The sequence below is a fragment of the Schistocerca americana genome, chromosome X (assembly GCF_021461395.2).
Source record: "Schistocerca americana isolate TAMUIC-IGC-003095 chromosome X, iqSchAmer2.1, whole genome shotgun sequence".
NCBI lineage: Eukaryota > Metazoa > Arthropoda > Insecta > Orthoptera > Acrididae > Schistocerca > Schistocerca americana.
This window is the reverse complement of record NC_060130.1, coordinates 163,887,209-163,906,270: the sequence shown is the minus strand read 5'-3', so window position 1 is coordinate 163,906,270 and position 19,062 is coordinate 163,887,209. Positions and strand designations below refer to the sequence as shown.

The 19,062-nt window shown below is 38.6% G+C and overlaps 1 protein-coding gene across 1 annotated transcript in view; it reads right to left on the bottom strand.

The window, feature by feature from the left end:
• Positions 1-19,062, bottom strand: part of LOC124555175 — a 247,777-nt gene that overhangs the window by 124,977 nt on the left and 103,738 nt on the right. The window contains exons 6-7 of the mRNA XM_047129001.1: positions 7,258-7,361; positions 2,142-2,258 (exon numbers count right to left, since the gene is read on the bottom strand). Coding sequence (XP_046984957.1) covers positions 2,142-2,258; positions 7,258-7,361 — 221 coding nt within the window. The remainder of the gene's footprint in view (positions 1-2,141; positions 2,259-7,257; positions 7,362-19,062) is intronic.

Below are 19,062 nucleotides of genomic sequence, written 5' to 3'. Positions count from 1 at the left end.
GGCCACACGGTGACCCTGTTCAAATAGCTGAAGCTGTTCAATCTGAGAGCGTACTTGGTGGGGTACAGGTGTACCCTAACACGATGATGCAAACACTCTTCACCTCTAAACTCAGCACAGTTACTGCCTGCAGATTGAAAACAGACAGTGCAAAGGAGGCCTCTTGAGCACCAATGAGCATGATAAATGAATTACTAACACTACAACCCCTCAGTAAGCACTTATTACACCCAGGTGCCAACAAATACAGTCAATGAGAGCACTGCATTTTGATTCCAGCAGCGTAGAATGGCAAAATTTTAATGCAGACTCTTTTTATCTTTTCTTACTGTAGGATCTGAGGGTGGCCAATGTACAGGTAAAACTTGTTATGATTGTTATTATATTACGTGATTTTTTAAATTGAGGTACTCAGTTTCTGCACACAATCCTGAATGAGGTGCTTCTATGAAAGCTTTTGATCTAATGGCAGTTATAAATAATTTAAAATGGTTCACTTTACTGGTTATTTGGTCACCCAGTGGCAATTAATCTTTGCTTTTATGAGAATCCCATGTCAACATGTGTATGCAATGTGTTTTATTGAAGATAACACACTTGATACTGACACAGTAATTTATGTTTACAAGTCCTCAGCATTAAAATGTCTTTCTGCCATATTTTTAATTTTCATGATTATTATTCAGAGGGGATTCTGTCAGAGGGGATCATATGAAGTCAAAAACACTCTTTGATGAGTGCATCTAGTTAGGGGACTGAATACCATTTGTGCATAAACAACGGGTAACTGATTTAAGTTTTATAATACGACACATTATGTTTAGTTTCTTTATGTTTCACATAGAAAATGAAAAAAATTGGTAGTGTGTGTGTGTGTGTGTGTGCGCGCGCGTGTGCGTGCGAGAGAGAGAGAGAGAGAGAGAGAGAGAGAGAGAGAGAGAGAGAGAGAGAGAGAGTTATAAATACTGCCTGTGAGAATAAGATTACTGTATGCCTTATAGTAGTGAAGGCCTGCTGTAATGTAAGAGACTAACCAGGTGGTCAAAGAAAAACAAAAAGAACAAACAGAAATCATTTTATATGTACAAAGAAAAAGATTATGAGATACTTCATATATAAACATTCAATGTCTTGACAGCTATTACTATAAAAAACCTTGTAGAAATAATTGCATACACAACAGCAGTTCTATCTATGTGGAATATCCACACTGTTTGACCAAAAAGTTCCGAGACCGATTTTATTCCTGTCATACAAGCGACAACAGTATAGTAACAACAATGGCTGCTTGAAAAAAAATGGCTCTGAGCACTATGGGACTTAACTTCTGAGGTCATCAGTCCCCTAAAACTTAGAACTACTTAAGCCTAACTAAGCTAAGGACATCACACACATCCACGCCCGAGGCAGGGTTCGAACCTGTAACCGTAGCGATCGCGCGGTTCCAGACTGTAGTGCCTAGAACCACTCGGCCACCCTGGCCGGTGGCTGCTTGAACTAACAACTATAAACAACAGATGGGCATTTTACAAGCAAGCAGTATTAAGTACTGGACATTTGGCTGTAGTGTGTCGATGTTGTCATGTCACTAACAGAAATGAAGCTATTACCTACAAATCAAGTGTTCAAGGCATTCTCCAGAATGTTTTGAAGAAGAGAAAAGTGTGTGTAAAGTTTCCCCCTCACACCTTTACTCCCACAGAAAAGTGGAATGTGGATACTTGCTGAAAATTGATTGAAATGTAAAACATGAACAATTCTTTCTGGGGAAAAAACCTTCACAGGTGATGAGACTTTGTGTTATCAATATGAACCTACCACAAAATGACAAAATGCAGAAATTCGCATGTAGATGCAGTGCTTTGACGACATCACCAACATTTAAGCCAAAGTGATGTGGGAGTTGAACAACATTCCAAAGAAGGACTTTTCTGACAGTTTCATGCAGTTGCACAGACATTCTGTTTGTTGCCTGCAAGTTGAGAAAGACTATGTAAAACACCTGAAGCATTAAAACCACCATCTTGACTTTTCTCTGTTTTTTATTAATCCAGTCTTGAATCTTTTTGGACTGATGGGGTACATCTGTTTGAATTAATAATTGCTACAATTACATTAGGTGTTACTGTAACAATACTTACGTTCGTCGTTCACAGTAGGAGCGTCCTTTCTTACAATGGCATTCCACCGCATCGCAGCGCTGGTAAGTTGTGTACATATCATCAAAAGCATGTGGGACCCTCTCCCAGGAAGCATCTCTGTAAATTTTACCCCTCCAAATCAGCAAATCAAAACATAAAAATATGTACTGGAGAATACGTAGAATTTCATAGAATATAATTAAAATATTATGTATTACATTTCAGAGAGTCAGTGGCTGTAATCCTAACATACATTTTCTATTAATTACAGGCAACATCTATTACCACCAATGTATCTGCCTATCAAAAATTCCAAATATCCACAATTAAATTCACACTTTGCATCACATCAAAGTGAATTGCATTATTACAGCAACAAGGTACATCAACAATGCTGTAAACACTGGCCTTAACATATAAGTAATTCAGTCTCTCTCTCTCTCTCTCTCTCTCTCTCTCTCTCTCTCTCTCTCTCTCTCACACACACACACACACACACACACACACACGAAATAAATACATTAATTTCAAGTGTGATAGGTGTCAGTAGTAGGTACAAACACTGACACTGAGATTTGAAAATTATTAATAACACTACTATCATGTACACTTTACGTAGCCTGAGTGTTTCACCAAGTGACTAATTAAAACTTCACCCAATTACTCTACCAGAGGGACTACTCAGCAAAACAAAATGGTTCATACACAGTAGTAATTCTCACTTCTTTTTTATTTCATGTAATGCATGAGACAATTAATGAATTCAGAAGCGAAACCTTACCTACTGAACTGAAAATGTCCCTAAGAGGTTTTTGTTTTATCTGAAGTCTCTGGATGTATAAATCATACTGAGGCCAGAATGAAGGCTAGCAAAGAGAAGGTTATAACATTGTTTTTCTATCTAATAAAGATACATGGTTCCTTCCAACTGACACACACACACACACACACACACACACACACACACACACACACAGAGAGAGAGAGAGAGAGAGAGAGAGAGAGAGAGAGAGGGGAGGGAGATCGCAGATGTCAATTTGATTCAAAAATATGTATCATATTTTCTACTCCAGTATTAGCACTTTTTAGAAAATCTATCTGTATAAATCAATATTGAAGTTGCAAGCAATGATCATGTGGAACTAAACTCATTCTATTCATCCACACAGTTCTGCACATTTACTACAGAATTTTAGATCAGTTTTGTGAACGGATTGAAGCAAACATAACTCTGTACATTATTCTCAATAATTCCTTGTAAGTAATATTAGTAACAAGAGTACACAAATTAAGTAGGATAGTTCTTATATAGCACATTTTAAAATATTTCACAAGTTTTCTTGAGATATACCCCCAGTGTGAAAGCTGTGTAAAATTTGGGCTCAGGAGGATAAGAGGAAAGTCTGCCCCTGGGACTTCAAAGATGGAAAATCACAATGAAAAAGAAAAATCATCTATTTCACAAAAATTACTTCTGGGTAATGTATTCATTCTAAGTTAATATAGGCTGACTCATTACTTCATTTTCCTGACCTGAAAGCATTCTCATTTCCCAGATCAAATTGGTCACCTGACATGACAGGTCAGTGACCCTATGGCAAGTAAAGAGGGGGCAGAGTGAGCAGCCCAGCTATTCCTTTTCATAACCACCACAGTCAACCCAAATCATCTTTCAACTCTGAGGGAAAGTAGAAGTCACCATATGTGCAATGCTTTTGTCTTTAGTCTGTATAGAAAAAGACAACATATTTACTTCAGTATTACTTCGATGGTCTGAAAGTCAGCATGGATAGGTCAACAAACACTTGGAACAAATGAGTATAGAATCTTCAGTTGTGGATGAAGTCACTAAGAGAACCGACTGAACTGCAATATCTTGTCGAAGCATATTCTCGTGGAATGTCTCTCCATGCAGCAGAGGCAATTCATTATTCGAGGTGGATAGCAAAACCTATTTATTCCTTGGAAATATTTAGGTTCCATGAAGAATTTTTCACAAGAGTGTTCAATCTGTGCTCTTTTTACTCTCACTGCATACTGATGCACAATTCTGTGCCTCTTCTGAAGCCGAAGCACCATGTTTGGACTTAAGCATTCTTTCAAAACTTTATGAATAACAGGTTGTCAACTGTGTTAACTCTCATGTGGCTTACAAAAACCGACAAATCATTTATGGTACCTGTTTTGTGTTCTGTTGTTATGACCAGCTTTTATCCCAATTATCCTTCTGAATTGAAACTGATAACACTTGATGCACGAGTCATGAAGTGGAACCATCAGACAAAAATATTAAAATGATAAATGACAATACTTACCAACGATAATGTTCCACAGTTTGTTTCTAATAAAATACAACGTGCATTCAAAAAGTAAGGTGACTTTATATTTTTATGAAAAAAACATTTATTTATTCATCAATACTCACATTGTCTCCTTCAAAGTAATCCCACTCAGATAAAATAAACTTCTGCCAACATGTTCTTCCAATCCTCGAAGCACTTCTCATAAGCACTTTTTGGTACAGCCTTGAGTACTTCCAGTGATGTAGCTTTTATTTCCTCCATGGTTCAAAATCTCCATCTTTTCATACGTCTGTTCAGTTTTGGGAACAGGAAAAAGTCACAGGGGGTCACAGCTGATGAATATGGTGGCTGAGGCATGATTATTGTGTTGTTTTTGGCCAAAAACTTCTCACAAGCAACGATAAATGAGCAGGTGCATTGCCACGATGCAAAAGCCATGAATTGCTTTTTCCACAATTCCGAACTTTGTGCGTATTGCTTCTCGCAAATGGCGTATAACATCAAGATAATACTCCTTATTGACTGTACGACCTTGAGGCAAAAATTCATGATGCACTACACCACGGTAATTAAAAAAAAAAAAAACAGTGAGCAAAACTTTCACATTTGATCAAACTTGGCGTGCTTTTTTCAGTCTGGCTCTCCGGGATGCTTTCACTGGGACGATTGGGCTTCGGATTCAATGTCATAACTGTAAACCCATGTTTTGTCACCAGTTATGACCCATTCAAGCAAATCAGGATCATCACTGATGTTATTCAAGAGTTCCTGAGCGATGCTCATGCCACAGTTCTTCTGATCAATATTCAGTTTTGGAACAAACTTTTACTGACACACATCTCGTCACAAAACATCCGAAAATATTGCATGACACGAGCCGACTGATATGACAACATCCTCAGCAACTTCTCTTATGGTAAGTCAACAATTTCCCAAAACAATTTTCTTCACAGCTTCGAAATTATTATCTGTTTTTGGCTCGGGCATCCAGAGTGAGGTTCATCATTGGCATCTTCTCGACCATGTTGGAAGAGCTTGTACCACTTGTAAACATTTTTTTTTACTTTGAGCAGACTCATTGTATGCCACTGTCAACATTTCAAGTTTTTAGAGCACTTGATCCATGTTTCAAACAAAATTTGATGCATATTCTTTGCTCCATTTTTTGTAATAATCGAAAATCACTGAGCACATTAACGCTCATCTAACCTTTCTATGTGTCAAAACCAAACAAAGTAAGCTGTACATGTGAAGCTATAAACATATGTTCTGTAATTTTGAATCAATGTACAGTCAAGTTTCTTGCAAGCCTTTAATTTTGAATGTGTGTGTTCCTGTTTTTGCATTGTACTTCACATATAAACAGTTCAAGATATTTCTATGATGGGACTGAATACAATTCTGTAATTCTAATCACTGTGTCCTTTATCATCAAGTACATACTTTCCCAAATGCTTCAAACAATGCATAGGTATGGTGCCTGCTATGTCCTGTTATAATTTAATTATCAAAAATTATTTCTTCCTGCCAAATTATAACAGTACCACGTATCATCTGTAAGATGTCAATTTTCCATTTTATTCTGTTGCATGCTATTATCTTTGAACATAATTAAATAATCAGTTGTCCTCAAGTACACTCCTATTTTGTTTATTTTTTAATGATCAGGTTCAGCTTTACAAATCACCAATTCACACTTCTGTGTTTGTCATTCTTGTTATTCTGCTAGTAAGGAGTAACAGGATGCATTTATACGAGGAAATGGTCTTGACAATTTTATTTCATTAACAGATATGGGAATATAATGTACACTGACTTAGGAGCTGCAAAAGGATAAAGAACTTGTGGAAATACCCAGCAGCCCTAGAGCCCCATTAATATCTCCCACTGTGTCACACATTCAGCATACACTGCATTTGATTTTGGGCTGCACAGGAGTGTCTGCAATACACAGAATAAAACAGTCCATTTTTTGTGGCATACTGGGGATGTGTTGCACAATTACTACGTATCAGCAACACATAACTTGAAGTTAGAAACTTCTAACTTTTTTGACGCCCTCCCTCATAAAACATTAAAGTTTAGTGTTGGGCCACTTACAGGGGTAATAAGAGCACAAAGCTGATTGAATAGTTTCTCGTTTCAATAAATAATTATAATATGACACAAGATCCACAAGCACCAAGTATGGATATCACTGAATCATATGGGTTGTTTCTTCTTTAGATGACCATTGATCCATGTGGTCAAACACTTCAATTTTATGAAGTACATTAAGTCTGTAACACATTTCTTGCTGATCTTTTCATGGCTTGTCTACTTTTCATTCCTTTTTCCTTCCCCTTTTCTTTACACGTGTTTATGGAACTGGTTCCCTGAATTCAGAATTTCGAAGTTATCCACAAAGTAATACCCAATGTTACAACATATGACAAATGTCTCTCTTGATTCACTTTTGATGAAGAAATGCCATTTCATGGAGTACCATTGAAGTCATAGAATTTTCTGTGAAGGTAAAGAGATATTCTGGACAAACCAGTTCCCACACAGAATGTATAGGAGAACAACAACAACGCACAGTGTTTCCCCATACAGCATTAGCATTAAATGTTGTGCCATGATCAGTAATTCAAAATTTACCTTTTCAAATGTCTGAATAAAATCCTGAGTGTATAAATTGATGGAAACTGTAACATTTTAAATGAAATAATAAAAATTTGTTCCACTCTGCAAGCTAGTCATTGAAAATAAAAATAAATAAAGATGAAAAAAGATAACATCATCATTAAATGAGATTTTAAAATAAAACTTACTGTTCAGGTATGAATATTCCATTTTTCTTCATACTGGAATGAAACATCCTTTTATTATTGCACAATGGGCACTTAAAAAAGTATCCAGCATTCAATGCAAGCATCTGGAAAAAAAAGGAAAAACACAGAAACATGATTATCTGCATAAATATTCATGACAATTGAAACTTTATTGTTAATTAACAAAATAACTTAAATATGACAGTTGATCATTAATGTGTGCTAGGAACAATGAATTCATGGACAAACTGCATGTATTTAAAAGGCAGTTGGATATAGGAAACTTAAATTTTTCCAAATGTCTTTCATCTCTAGAACTACACCTAGACATGTTTTATGGTTTATCAACAAAACATTAGAATAAACAGGTAACATGCGTTTTTCCTTTCCTTCTATTATTATCATTATTATCATCATCATCATCATCATCAATATTCTTCATTTGTAAACCAACTGACATTTCTTCCTTCCTGATAGCCCTCCAATATTAGCTTGGGCTATTTTTACTGCAGCTTTACCTGAGATACAAGTTTACATGTAAAACACAGCATAAGACTGTAGTTGGAGATTTGCTAGATGGAATGAGTTTTGCTGTCAAAAGGATAATGTGCTTAGCATACAATAACTACTACTTCAGAGTCTTATTTGAAAAGAACCCTCAAAAAACTCAAAAAAATTATAGTGATATGTTAGGGCTGTCAGTGGGCTGTGTCCAGGCACTCATTTTATGGACACACAGGGGCTGAAATAGATGGCAGCAAAGCAAAAGCTCAACTCCACTTTCAAATATTCCTTTACAATGGAAGATCCAGGAGTAACACCCAATTTTAATTCTTGCATCACTGCAAAGAAGAGTGATAAAGGTATTAGGATGAGTACCATTGAGAAACAGTCCACTCATGCTGGAGACATTCTGCGTATTCTGATTAACTCGGATATTGAGTCAGAAGAGGACTTACCAGATTTAGATGGTGCCCTTCTGCCAGACACAAGTGACAATGAAGACAGTGAGACAGAGGAGGAGTTAGGAGATGCCTCCCTATCTCTGTTCTTCCCACAATAGTCTCAAGTGTTGACTGGTACAACAGTCAAGAAACATGGCCGTTAGAGATGGAATGGAATGTCACAAATACATCATTGCATGGAATAACAGCTGCATCGAATTTCGCGCACGCACTCGCGCGCGCTTGTGTGTGTGTGTGTGTGTGTGTGTGTGTGTGTGTGTGTGTGTGTGTGTGATATACTCTAGATGTACCTTTTGGGGTAAAGGTGCTTCTTTGGTTGATCTCTGGCTGCATTCTTAGGGGCCTAATTTTATTATGGATGAAATGAGAAGAGACTGATTCCATGAACTTCTCAGATTTCTCCACGTTGATGAGAAGTCATCTCTAGCTCAACACACCCCCCTGACAAGTTCATTCTTATTTCTGAAATACAGAACGAATTCGTGCAAAACTGTCTCCACTGTTATTGCCCTGGTAGAAATATTACAACTGGTGAGTCGTTATTTCCAAGCAAAGCAACGTGCATGTTTACCCAGTTTATGCTGAACAAACCTGACAAATATGGACACAAGTTTTGGGTCCTCGTCGGTGGGAACAACGAACAAGATTTACCAAAAAATTTTCAATTGGTTAAAGAAGAACAAGTCTGACTTGCATTCCACAATCATCTTGAAAAGTCTGATAAGTTGGAGTGTACCCTGACTGTGTACAAAGGAAATAAGAATAAGAATGTACATCTCAGCACTTTATTTCCTGAAGTAGATGGGAGCAAAGAAGGAAAGAAGAAACCAGAAACTGTTACTTTCTACAACAGAAAAAAGTATGCTGTGGATGTTGCTGATTAAACAATTCATAAATATTCAGCTAAGTTTGCTAGCTGGAGATGGGCAATGTATGTCTTTTACAATACCGCAGACATGACAATAATAAATGTGTGGATTATCTACAATCAAAAAGCCAAAAATAATCAGCCAAAGAAGGTGTTTACTCTTGAGTTGGTAAATGAACACATGAACAAGAAACCGTAATGAGCAGGACAATAGCAAGAAACCCAGTCAGAAACAGAAGCAGTTGTAGTATTTCACAAATTACAAAAGGAAAAGACGTGTCAAATTGGGATGAGCAAAAGAAACAAGACCAATGACATCTGTGAGAAATAAAAAGTATACAAACAGTAACAACATTCTGCTCAAAAAGTGATTTCAAAGTCTGGAAATAAACAAGTGAGATGAATGAAGAAATGTTCAAAATGGTTCAAATGGCTCTGAGCACTATGGGACTTAACATCTGTGGTCATTAGTCCCCTAGAACTTAGAAGTACTTAAACCTAACTAACCTAAGGACATCACACACATCCATGCCCGAGGCAGGATTCGAATCTACGACCGGAGCGGTCACGCGGTTCCAGACTGAAGCGCCTAGACCGCACGGCCACACCGGCCGGCCTTGAAGAAATGTTAGAAACTTCAGAAACAGGGCACATTTCAGAGTAGACATCCAACATTTTGTATCCAAAACAGCAATTTAAAACCTTCAGGATAAAGTTTTGATCGAAATATGTACATGACATACAACTGATTGGAAAAAATATGTCTTACTGTAACCATGTTGTGGATTTTTAAAGAAAATATCATAGGGATTAAATAACCCCTTTCAACTGTTCTGGGAGTATCACATTTTGTGCTATTCTAGTGTGAAATCTTTTCCTATTAATAAATTGAAAACATAGTTTTAAAAATGTGAAACAATTTCCCACTAACTAAAATGCTAATCACAAAACATCAATTTTTCAGAACTTTTTGAACAACTGTTGCACAGTCTTTATGCAAACATGCCTATAACAGGAAAATTATTTTATTTGTAAACTGTTGCCCTGCACATCCTAAAAATGTAGGTTTACGAAACGTGTAGTTAGACTTCTCACCATCAAACTGCACAAGCAAGTTGCAGTCTTTTTATATTTGGGCATTTTCCACAGTTTCAGAAAATAATTATAGAAAAGCCACTGTGCATAAGGCATAAATTATGATGAGGTTGGAAAGGACTCTGCCACCTTGTTGGAAAGGACTCTGCCACCTTTAAGGCATCAATCAAAGTTGTTTTGCATTAAATAACAAAGTTTATGGAGTCCACCATCTCCAACTGTTTCTGGAAAGTCGGATTCTTCCAAACAGATGAAGACAGTGGGTTTGGCCTATTAGATCTGGATAATGATAATGGTGACCACAAGTCTCCTACTTCATTATTGGACATGTTGATCTACATCTACATCTACATCCATACTCCGCAAGCCACCTGACGGTGTGTGGCGGAGGGTACCTTGAGTACCTCTATCGGTTCTCCCTTCTATTCCAGTCTCGTATTGTTCGTGGAAAGAAGGATTGTCGGTATGCCTCTGTGTGGGCTCTAATCTCTCTGATTTTATCCTCCTGGTCTCTTCGCAAGATATACGTAGGAGGGAGCAATATACTGCTTGACTCTTCGGTGAAGGTATGTTCTCGAAACTTTGACAAAAGCCCGTACCGAGCTACTGAGCGTCTCTCCTGCAGAGTCTTCCACTGGAGTTTATCTATCATCTCCGTAACGCTTTCGCAATTACTAAATGATCCTGTAACGAAGCGCGCTGCTCTCCGTTGGATCTTCTCTATATCTTCTATCAACCCTATCTGGTACGGATCCACGGATCCCACACTGCTGAGCAGTATTCAAGCAGTGGGCGAACAAGCGTACTGTAACCTACTTCCTTTGTTTTCGGATTGCATTTCCTTAGGATTCTTCCAATGAATCTCAGTCTGGCATCTGCTTTACCGACGATCAACATTATATGATCATTCCATTTTAAATCACTCCTAATGCGTACTCCCAGATAATTTATGGTATTAACTGCTTCCAGTTGCTGACCTGCTATTTTGTAGCTAAATGATAAAGGATCTATCTTTCTGTGTATTCGCAGCACATTACATTTGTCTACATTGAGATTCAATTGCCATTCCCTGCACCATGTGTCAATTCGCTGCAGATCCTCCTGCATTTCAGTACAATTTTCCATTGTTACAACCTCTCGATACACCACAGCATCATCCGCAAAAAGCCTCAGTGAACTTCCTATGTCATCCACAAGGTCATTTATGTATATTGTGAATAGCAACGGTCCTATGACACTCCCCTGCGGCACACCTGAAATCACTCTTACTTCGGAAGACTTCTCTCCATTGAGAATGACATGCTGCGTCCTATTATCCAGGAACTCCTCAATCCAATCACACAATTGGTCTGATAGTCCATATGCTCTTACTTTGTTCATTAAACGACTGTGGGGAACTGTATCGAACGCCTTGCGGAAGTCAAGAAACACGGCATCTACCTGTGAACCCGTGTCTATGGCCCTCTGAGTCTCGTGGACAAATAGCGCGAGCTGGGTTTCACATGACCGTCTTTTTCGAAACCCATGCTGATTCCTACAGAGTAGATTTCTAGTCTCCAGAAAAGTCATTATACTCGAACACAATACGTGTTCCAAAATTCTACAACTGATCGACGTTAGAGATATAGGTCTATAGTTCTGCACATCTGCTCGACGTCCCTTCTTGAAAACGGGGATGACCTGTGCCCTTTCCAATCCTTTGGAACGCTACGCTCTTCTAGAGACCTACGGTACACCGCTGCAAGAAGGGGGGCAAGTTCCTTCGCGTACTCTGTGTAAAATTGAACTGGTATCCCATCAGGTCCAGAGGCCTTTCCTCTTTTGAGCGATTTTAATTGTTTCTCTATCCCTCTCTCGTCTATTTCGATATCTACCATTTTGTCATCTGTGCGACAATCTAGAGAAGGAACTACAGTGCGATCTTCCTCTGTGAAACAACTTTGGAAAAAGACATTTAGTATTTCGGCCTTTAGTCTGTCATCCTCTGTTTCAGTACTATTTTGGTCACAGAGTGTCTGGACATTTTGTTTTGATCCACCTACCGCTTTGACATAAGACCAAAATTTCTTAGGATTTTCTGCCAAGTCAGTACATAGAACTTTACTTTTGAATTCATTGAACGCCTCTCGCATAGCCCTCCTCACACTACATTTCGCTTCGCGTAATTTTTGTTTGTCTGCAAGGCTTTGGGTATGTTTATGTTTGCTGTGAAGTTCCCTTTGCTTCCGCAGCAGTTTTCTAACTCGGTTGTTGTACCACGGTGGCTCTTTTCCATCTCTTACGATCTTGCTTGGCACATACTCATCTAACGCATTATGTACGACGGTTTTGAACTTTGTCCACTGATCCTCAACACTAACTGTACTTGAGACAAAACTTTTGTGTTGAGCCAACAGGGTGGCCGTGCGGTTAAAGGCGCTGCAGTCTGGAACCGCAAGACCGCTACGGTCGCAGGTTCGAATCCTGCCTCGGGCATGGATGTTTGTGATGTCCTTAGGTTAGTTAGGTTTAACTAGTTCTAAGTTCTAGGGGACTAATGACCTCAGCAGTTGAGTCCCATAGTGCTCAGAGCCATTTGAACCATTTGAGCCAACAGGTACTCTGAAATCTGCTTTTTGTCACTTTTTCTAAACAGAAAAATCTTCCAACCCTTTTTAATATTCCTATTTACGGCTGAAATCATCGATGCCGTAACCGCTTTATGATCGCCGATTCCCTGTTCTGCGTTAACTTTTTCAAATAGTTCGGGTCTGTTTCTCACCAGAAGGTCTAATATGTTATCGCCATGACAACATTGATGACAACATTGTTACCCTTGGAAGATTGTTTTCCCACAATTTACACAATTCCTTTAAGGTCCCTTGAGAACAAACCACTATGTTCAGTTTTTCAACCAAATTAAACAACACTGCTTTCAAATTAAGTTAATTATTTTTGGTCAAAACAAATATTTACTGTCAATGAAGTTACAATGAAGAGAAATCTGTTTTTGGAAACAAAAGATCACAAAAGAGTAACAAGAAGTAGTTTATTAAACAAATATCAGTGTGTCCAGTAATTATCAAAGCTTTCCAGGTCAATTTTTGCATTTTCTCAAGATTTAATCAACTTTGATCGATTTTATGACAAAATCTAGAAACTTTGTTGACATAAAGGAACATAATGGAGACTGCACTCTTGACTTACAATAATTTAAAAAATCTCTGAACAAAACATGGTTTATTTTAACCAAGAAATACATACCAGATCACAAGTAAAATGAACAAAAAATTACAGGAAAACTAGAATGAAACCAGGTTGCAAAGAAAGTAAAACATAATTAATAAAACATTTCCCTTAGGAACAATCAACTGATGGGAGCACACAACACTGACATAAAAACAAAGGGCATTTTTATTTCAGAAAAAAATTACACTTTTTACAAACAGATCTAAAGATTAAAATTCAAATACAATCTGAACAAAACAATTATGGAACAAATATCAACAGTCCACTTTGGTAAAGACACATATATAAACAGTAAGTGAAGTCACAGGCATATATTTTTTAGTGGTAGAACTAGTACTTCAATCTGAGAAACATCTTTTCTCAGCACTTCCGTTGACCTTTGTTTCCTTACTTTGTAGCTCTCTTACTTTTTCTCTAAACTCTTTCCTCTTCCTCCGATTTTCTTTTGATGACTTTTATGCTACCCTTGTCTCTGCGACCTTTCATGATAGGTATAGATCCAACACCCTCAGTGATCTTGAGTGCATCGTGAACAGTACGAAGAGCTATGAAAGGCTTCAGTCAAGTTTTCAAACAGAATGGAGGAGATATAAGAGAAACCTCTTTTAAGGCTAACACTGCCATGGAAGAGAATGCAAGCACGCTTGATAAAACTCTTCAAATTTTCATGCCCACTCTTATCCCCAACGACCACCATCCAGAACAGATCAATGCAATCCCAAACCCTCCTCAAGTTCTTTGTGAATTTCATTTGCTGGCCTGATCTCTATAAGATATTGGAACTTATGAGCTAGGACATCAGTCCAATGAACACAAAAGCGATTTAAGCTACTGAGATGTGTGAATGCTATGCCTAACCATCTCTTCACAAGTACAGCATTAAAGTCCACTTCTAGATCCAAACATGTGATGCCTTTGTAAAAAGAGTACACTAGGAGTGATTTATTCTGAGTGTTGGATGCTATATTCTTCATAAATGTAAGAGACTGTTTCTGGAATGTCAAGTTACCTTTCTCTGATATGTCATCTTCACAGATCAATTTTGAAGAGTCTCTTTCTCTAAAACTTATGATTTCACAAGTTTTCTCATTCTCTGACCACAGACTGTGGGGAAGTATAGAGCTAAAGAGGCATCTGACTGAAATTTAATTAGAAACTCCTCAACCTGAGCAGCCACAGTTTCAAAAAAGGCATGATGAGCTCTCAGCATCTTGTCCCTCAATGATTCACACCTTACTTGATAGCTATGACTCTTAGGAATTCCAGTAGTGACCTTAGGTTTCAGTTTTAACTCTCCAGCTCCTTCTTCACCATTTCTATTTCCTTCACATATTTTTCATCAGTCATTAATAGTTGCTGAGCCTGGAATGCAAACATTTTATTTTCCACCTCACAAAAGGTGCAAAACTGCTACAGGAAAACAGAAGTGCCTGTAATATTATTGGTGAAATCAGTTCATTTTTAAATATATTATATAAAGCTCTCAGAAGCTGAACACGTTTCTGACCAGCAGTGGGACAAACTGTCTTAAAAGCACCACACACTAGATGTAAGCCAAATGTTCCAAAGTCCTAAAAGACAGGATTCTCTGGATAAGCTTAGACTTTGACCTTGCTTTTCAATTCTCTGCCTTATTAGCATTAGGGCCATCCATGGATAGGTGAATAACTTGCCTTTTCGCATTTACCTTAGACTGGAATGCATCTGCCCCAAATCCTTCAACGACAGGGTGGCGCACGAAATGTGTTACCATTTTGTTTTTGAATATAACTTTATTGTCAATACAATCTAAAAGGAACATATGCTACAATGAAGAGCCGTCCATGGAGATTTGTTCTAACTCAGCACATGCTCAATATGTCCACCATTTTGTTTCCTAACTTCCTTCAAACGAACACTGAAGTTAGTGATTACCCTTCGGCACATGTCTTCCGTAATTTCACTGCAAGCTTGAAGAATAAGTCTTCTGAGCTCCATTAAATCACCTGGACGTTTCAGGAAAATTTTTTCTTTTAGGTACCCCCAAAGAAAAAAAGTCACATGGATTGAGGTCTGGACTATTGGGGGGACAATTTTGTCCGTCATTGAAGCAACCTGGAAACCTGAGTGAAATGATCCGCATGTCGAAATGCTCATGTAAAAACTCCAACACCGTGTTTGCAGTATGTGGCCTTGCTCCATCTTGCATGAAACACTGCGTGTTGAAGGGCAAGGCAGTAGCAAGAAGCTGTGGAATGAAGCTATTGCGAAGCATGCTCAAATTACTCTCGCTTTTCACAGTTTCTTCAAAGAAAAAGGGTCCAATAAGTCCGTGACTGGAAATTGCTGCCCACGCTGTAATCCTCGGAGCATAATGTTGTCGTTCATGAAGCACTTGTGGGTTTTCAGTGGCCCAAAAGCGTACATTTTGTTTGTTAACCACACCATCTAAATGAAAATGCGCTTCATCTGAAAACCAAACGTTGCTGAGAGTTTCTTCCCTATCCTCCGCCCACTGAGCAAACAGTAGTCTCTGCTGCTTGTGTTCTTCAGTGAGCTTCTGTGCACAGGTCATCTTGTATGGGTACATAAGGAGGTCATTTTTAAGAATGCATTGAACGGAGCGTCTGGATATTCCCAGTTGCACTGCTGCCTTTCTACACGATTTCCCGGGACTTCTCTGTACAGCAACTCGTACCGCTTCAATATTCTCTGGTGAACAAACAGGCTTAGGCCGAGGTCGCTTCGCTTCCAATACTGTTCCTTCCTGTACAAATTTATCGTACAACCTGTAGATGGTCTTCTTGCAAGGGACCCATTGTGTGTTAAACTGTTGTCAAAAAACGCCTCTGAGTCACAACACAATTGTAACACAATTGCCGATCGTTGCAGTGTCGTCAGTCTTCCATTGTCAGCCATTGCTGCTTGCAAGTCTCCTAGCGGCAGTATCATGAATTACACGTCATTTTGCAACTCATCAGTTTTTCCAAGCTCTGCTGATATTGCTGTAGAGATCCCAGCGGGATATCTAATGTGCATCGTAAATTGTGAAAGAAACAATTGATAACACATTTCGTAGGCGACGCTGTAAATACTTTGTCACACTTTTTCCCAAAAACACAGAAGTGCTGCTCAAAAACTATCACAACTCATCATCCCAGAAATGTGCAAATGGGCCTATCTGTTAGCGTTGGCTAATCTTAGTCAAACTCTCATCAAATCCAAGTGCTGCCATGTCACAGGCACCAACAATATCCTTGAGTTATTACTAAGTGGAAAATGACCACACTCTAAACACAATGCAATAATTTACTTTTGACTTTTGAAGCTGCACTTTGTAGGCAATGGGTCAAATGAATAAAATGGAGAAAGTACTTTAGTCTCGGATTTTGGAGAACATACTGAGCTTGCATAAATAAAATGAATCATAGAACATACTTCACCTGAGAATGTTCTCAGCTTGAGTAACATGGTGGTGGAAGTTGCTCAATGCGAAGAATATTGTTCGATTTCATGTGAATAAAACGAGAAGTTTCTCATAAGTGGAGAACTTTCTCCATTTTTTGAAGGGAACTCTGTAGAATATTTCAAGCTCAGTAAGTTCTGTTCATGTTAAGTTTTACCAAGCTTTTGTAGTAGAAATATCAGAATTTATGTTGTTTGGGAGGCAAAAAAGATATACAAAGAACAAAGAAATACTGAAGAGAGAAACTGTAGAAGTTTATACAGGTTTAACCAGAAAAATATTTATTTGGCTGGCGAAGTTCCTTCCCAAAGTAATGCAAGAAATCGAAAAGCGGAGGGAGGGGGGGGGGGGCGGGGGGGGCGGGGGGGTGTCACGGCCTTTCAAAGCAGCAAAAACGAAAACATTTTTGTGCTGTTTAACTAATGCAAATTTTCAGACTGGTGTGCAACAACAGTTAGGTATACAGCAAAAAACTGTGTCACTGACATTTTCAGATGTTCATCAAGTTTTCTCACAGCATAAGTCTTATATTTCGTAATTGTCTAACTTCATCTGCCAGAGTGTGTGTGTGTGTGTGTGTGTGTGTGTGTGTGTGTGTGGACGCGCACGCGTGCGTGCGTGCGTGTGTTGTCTATTTTCAACAAAGGCCTTGCTGGCCAAAAGCTCATTTTGTGACAGTCTTTTTGTTGTGCCTATCTGCGACTCAGCATCTCCCCTATATGGTGAGTAGCAAGTATCCTTTTCATAATATTGCTGTAACATTAGAAATAAGTACACAGATCAGAAAAATAAATAGCCAATTTATTATGAACCTAGCGATCTGTTTCTGGTAATGAAACAGTACTTGACATACGAGCAGACCATTGCGTATCACATTTAAGCAAAATTATCTCACATTAGGAAACTCTGACAGTGCTCTGGTTTGGAGTAGATGAAAATGTGATGAGTCCTTAAGATATCGTTCGCTTAGTGTGTTCCCCTAACTTCATTTACAAAATAAGTTTCCGGTATGTCAAAAATTTAATAATATTGTCAGAAAATGCATTTTTGTGAACTGTCCACAATTGACTTAATAACCTGAATGAGATTTTCACTCTGCAGCGGAGTGTGCGCTGATATGAAACTTCCTAGCAGATTAAAACTGTGTGCCCAACCGAGACTCGAACTCGGGACCTTTGCCTTTCACGGGCAAGTGCTCTACCATCTGAGCTACCGAAGCACGACTCACGCCCGGTACTCACAGCTTTACTTCTGCCAGTATCTCGTCTCCTACCTTCCAAACTTTACAGAAGCTCTCCTGCGAACCTTGCAGAACTAGCACTCCGAGTGCATGCATGGAATAAATTAATACCTGTCTGCTTCACACTTCATTCTATTCCCCACCCCCCACCCCCCCCCTCCATCCCCCACCCCCACCCCCGCCCACCCAAGTTGCCACCTTTTTTGACAATTTTTTCTATTTGGTATGGTGTGAATTGTACGAAAATATGACTGCATGTACCATATCAATCAATCTATCGATTTCATCTGACATTTCCCTCACTTGCCCACCACAGTCACTGCAGAAAATAACAACACACCAGCTGGCTACCATGAACAATGCTGGTCCAGTGCAGTTGCACACCTCCTGTCAACTGAAACAATGCCACAGTATGCAACATGGAGACCAGATTGTGCTGAGCCAGTGCTGGCTGCTCACTCCTGCTCTCTGATCGAGCTTTCAACAAGAAAAATATAAGACAAGAATTAAAAGTATAAGTAACTGAGATCCCATAATTCAAGAATAAATACCCAAATAGGCACAGCATGTTGGGAGGATGTCCACTTCCAAATAGAGTTCGGTGCCATGTGCAAAGAGGAAAGAGACGTGAGAAGAAAAACGACAAGTTTGAAGGGAAAACTGTGAAGACTGAATACGTAACAGCCTACACTTTGAAGTGCAGAAGAAGAAGAAGAAGAAGAAGAAGAAGAAGAAGAAGAAAATGTGTTTGACTACAAATTGTAGTCTAAGTTATCTAAGTTTTGATTTTTTCCCTCTAAAAATCCTCACTCAGACATTTTATATCTGTATATACGTATTTTAAAAAGTATGTTGCATATTACTGTAGCCATACACACACCTCCGAGAAAAAGAAAATTGTCCCTGTACTTGACAGTTCAGTTTCTATTAATGTTTCCGAGAGTTCTACAATTTAATGCAAAAT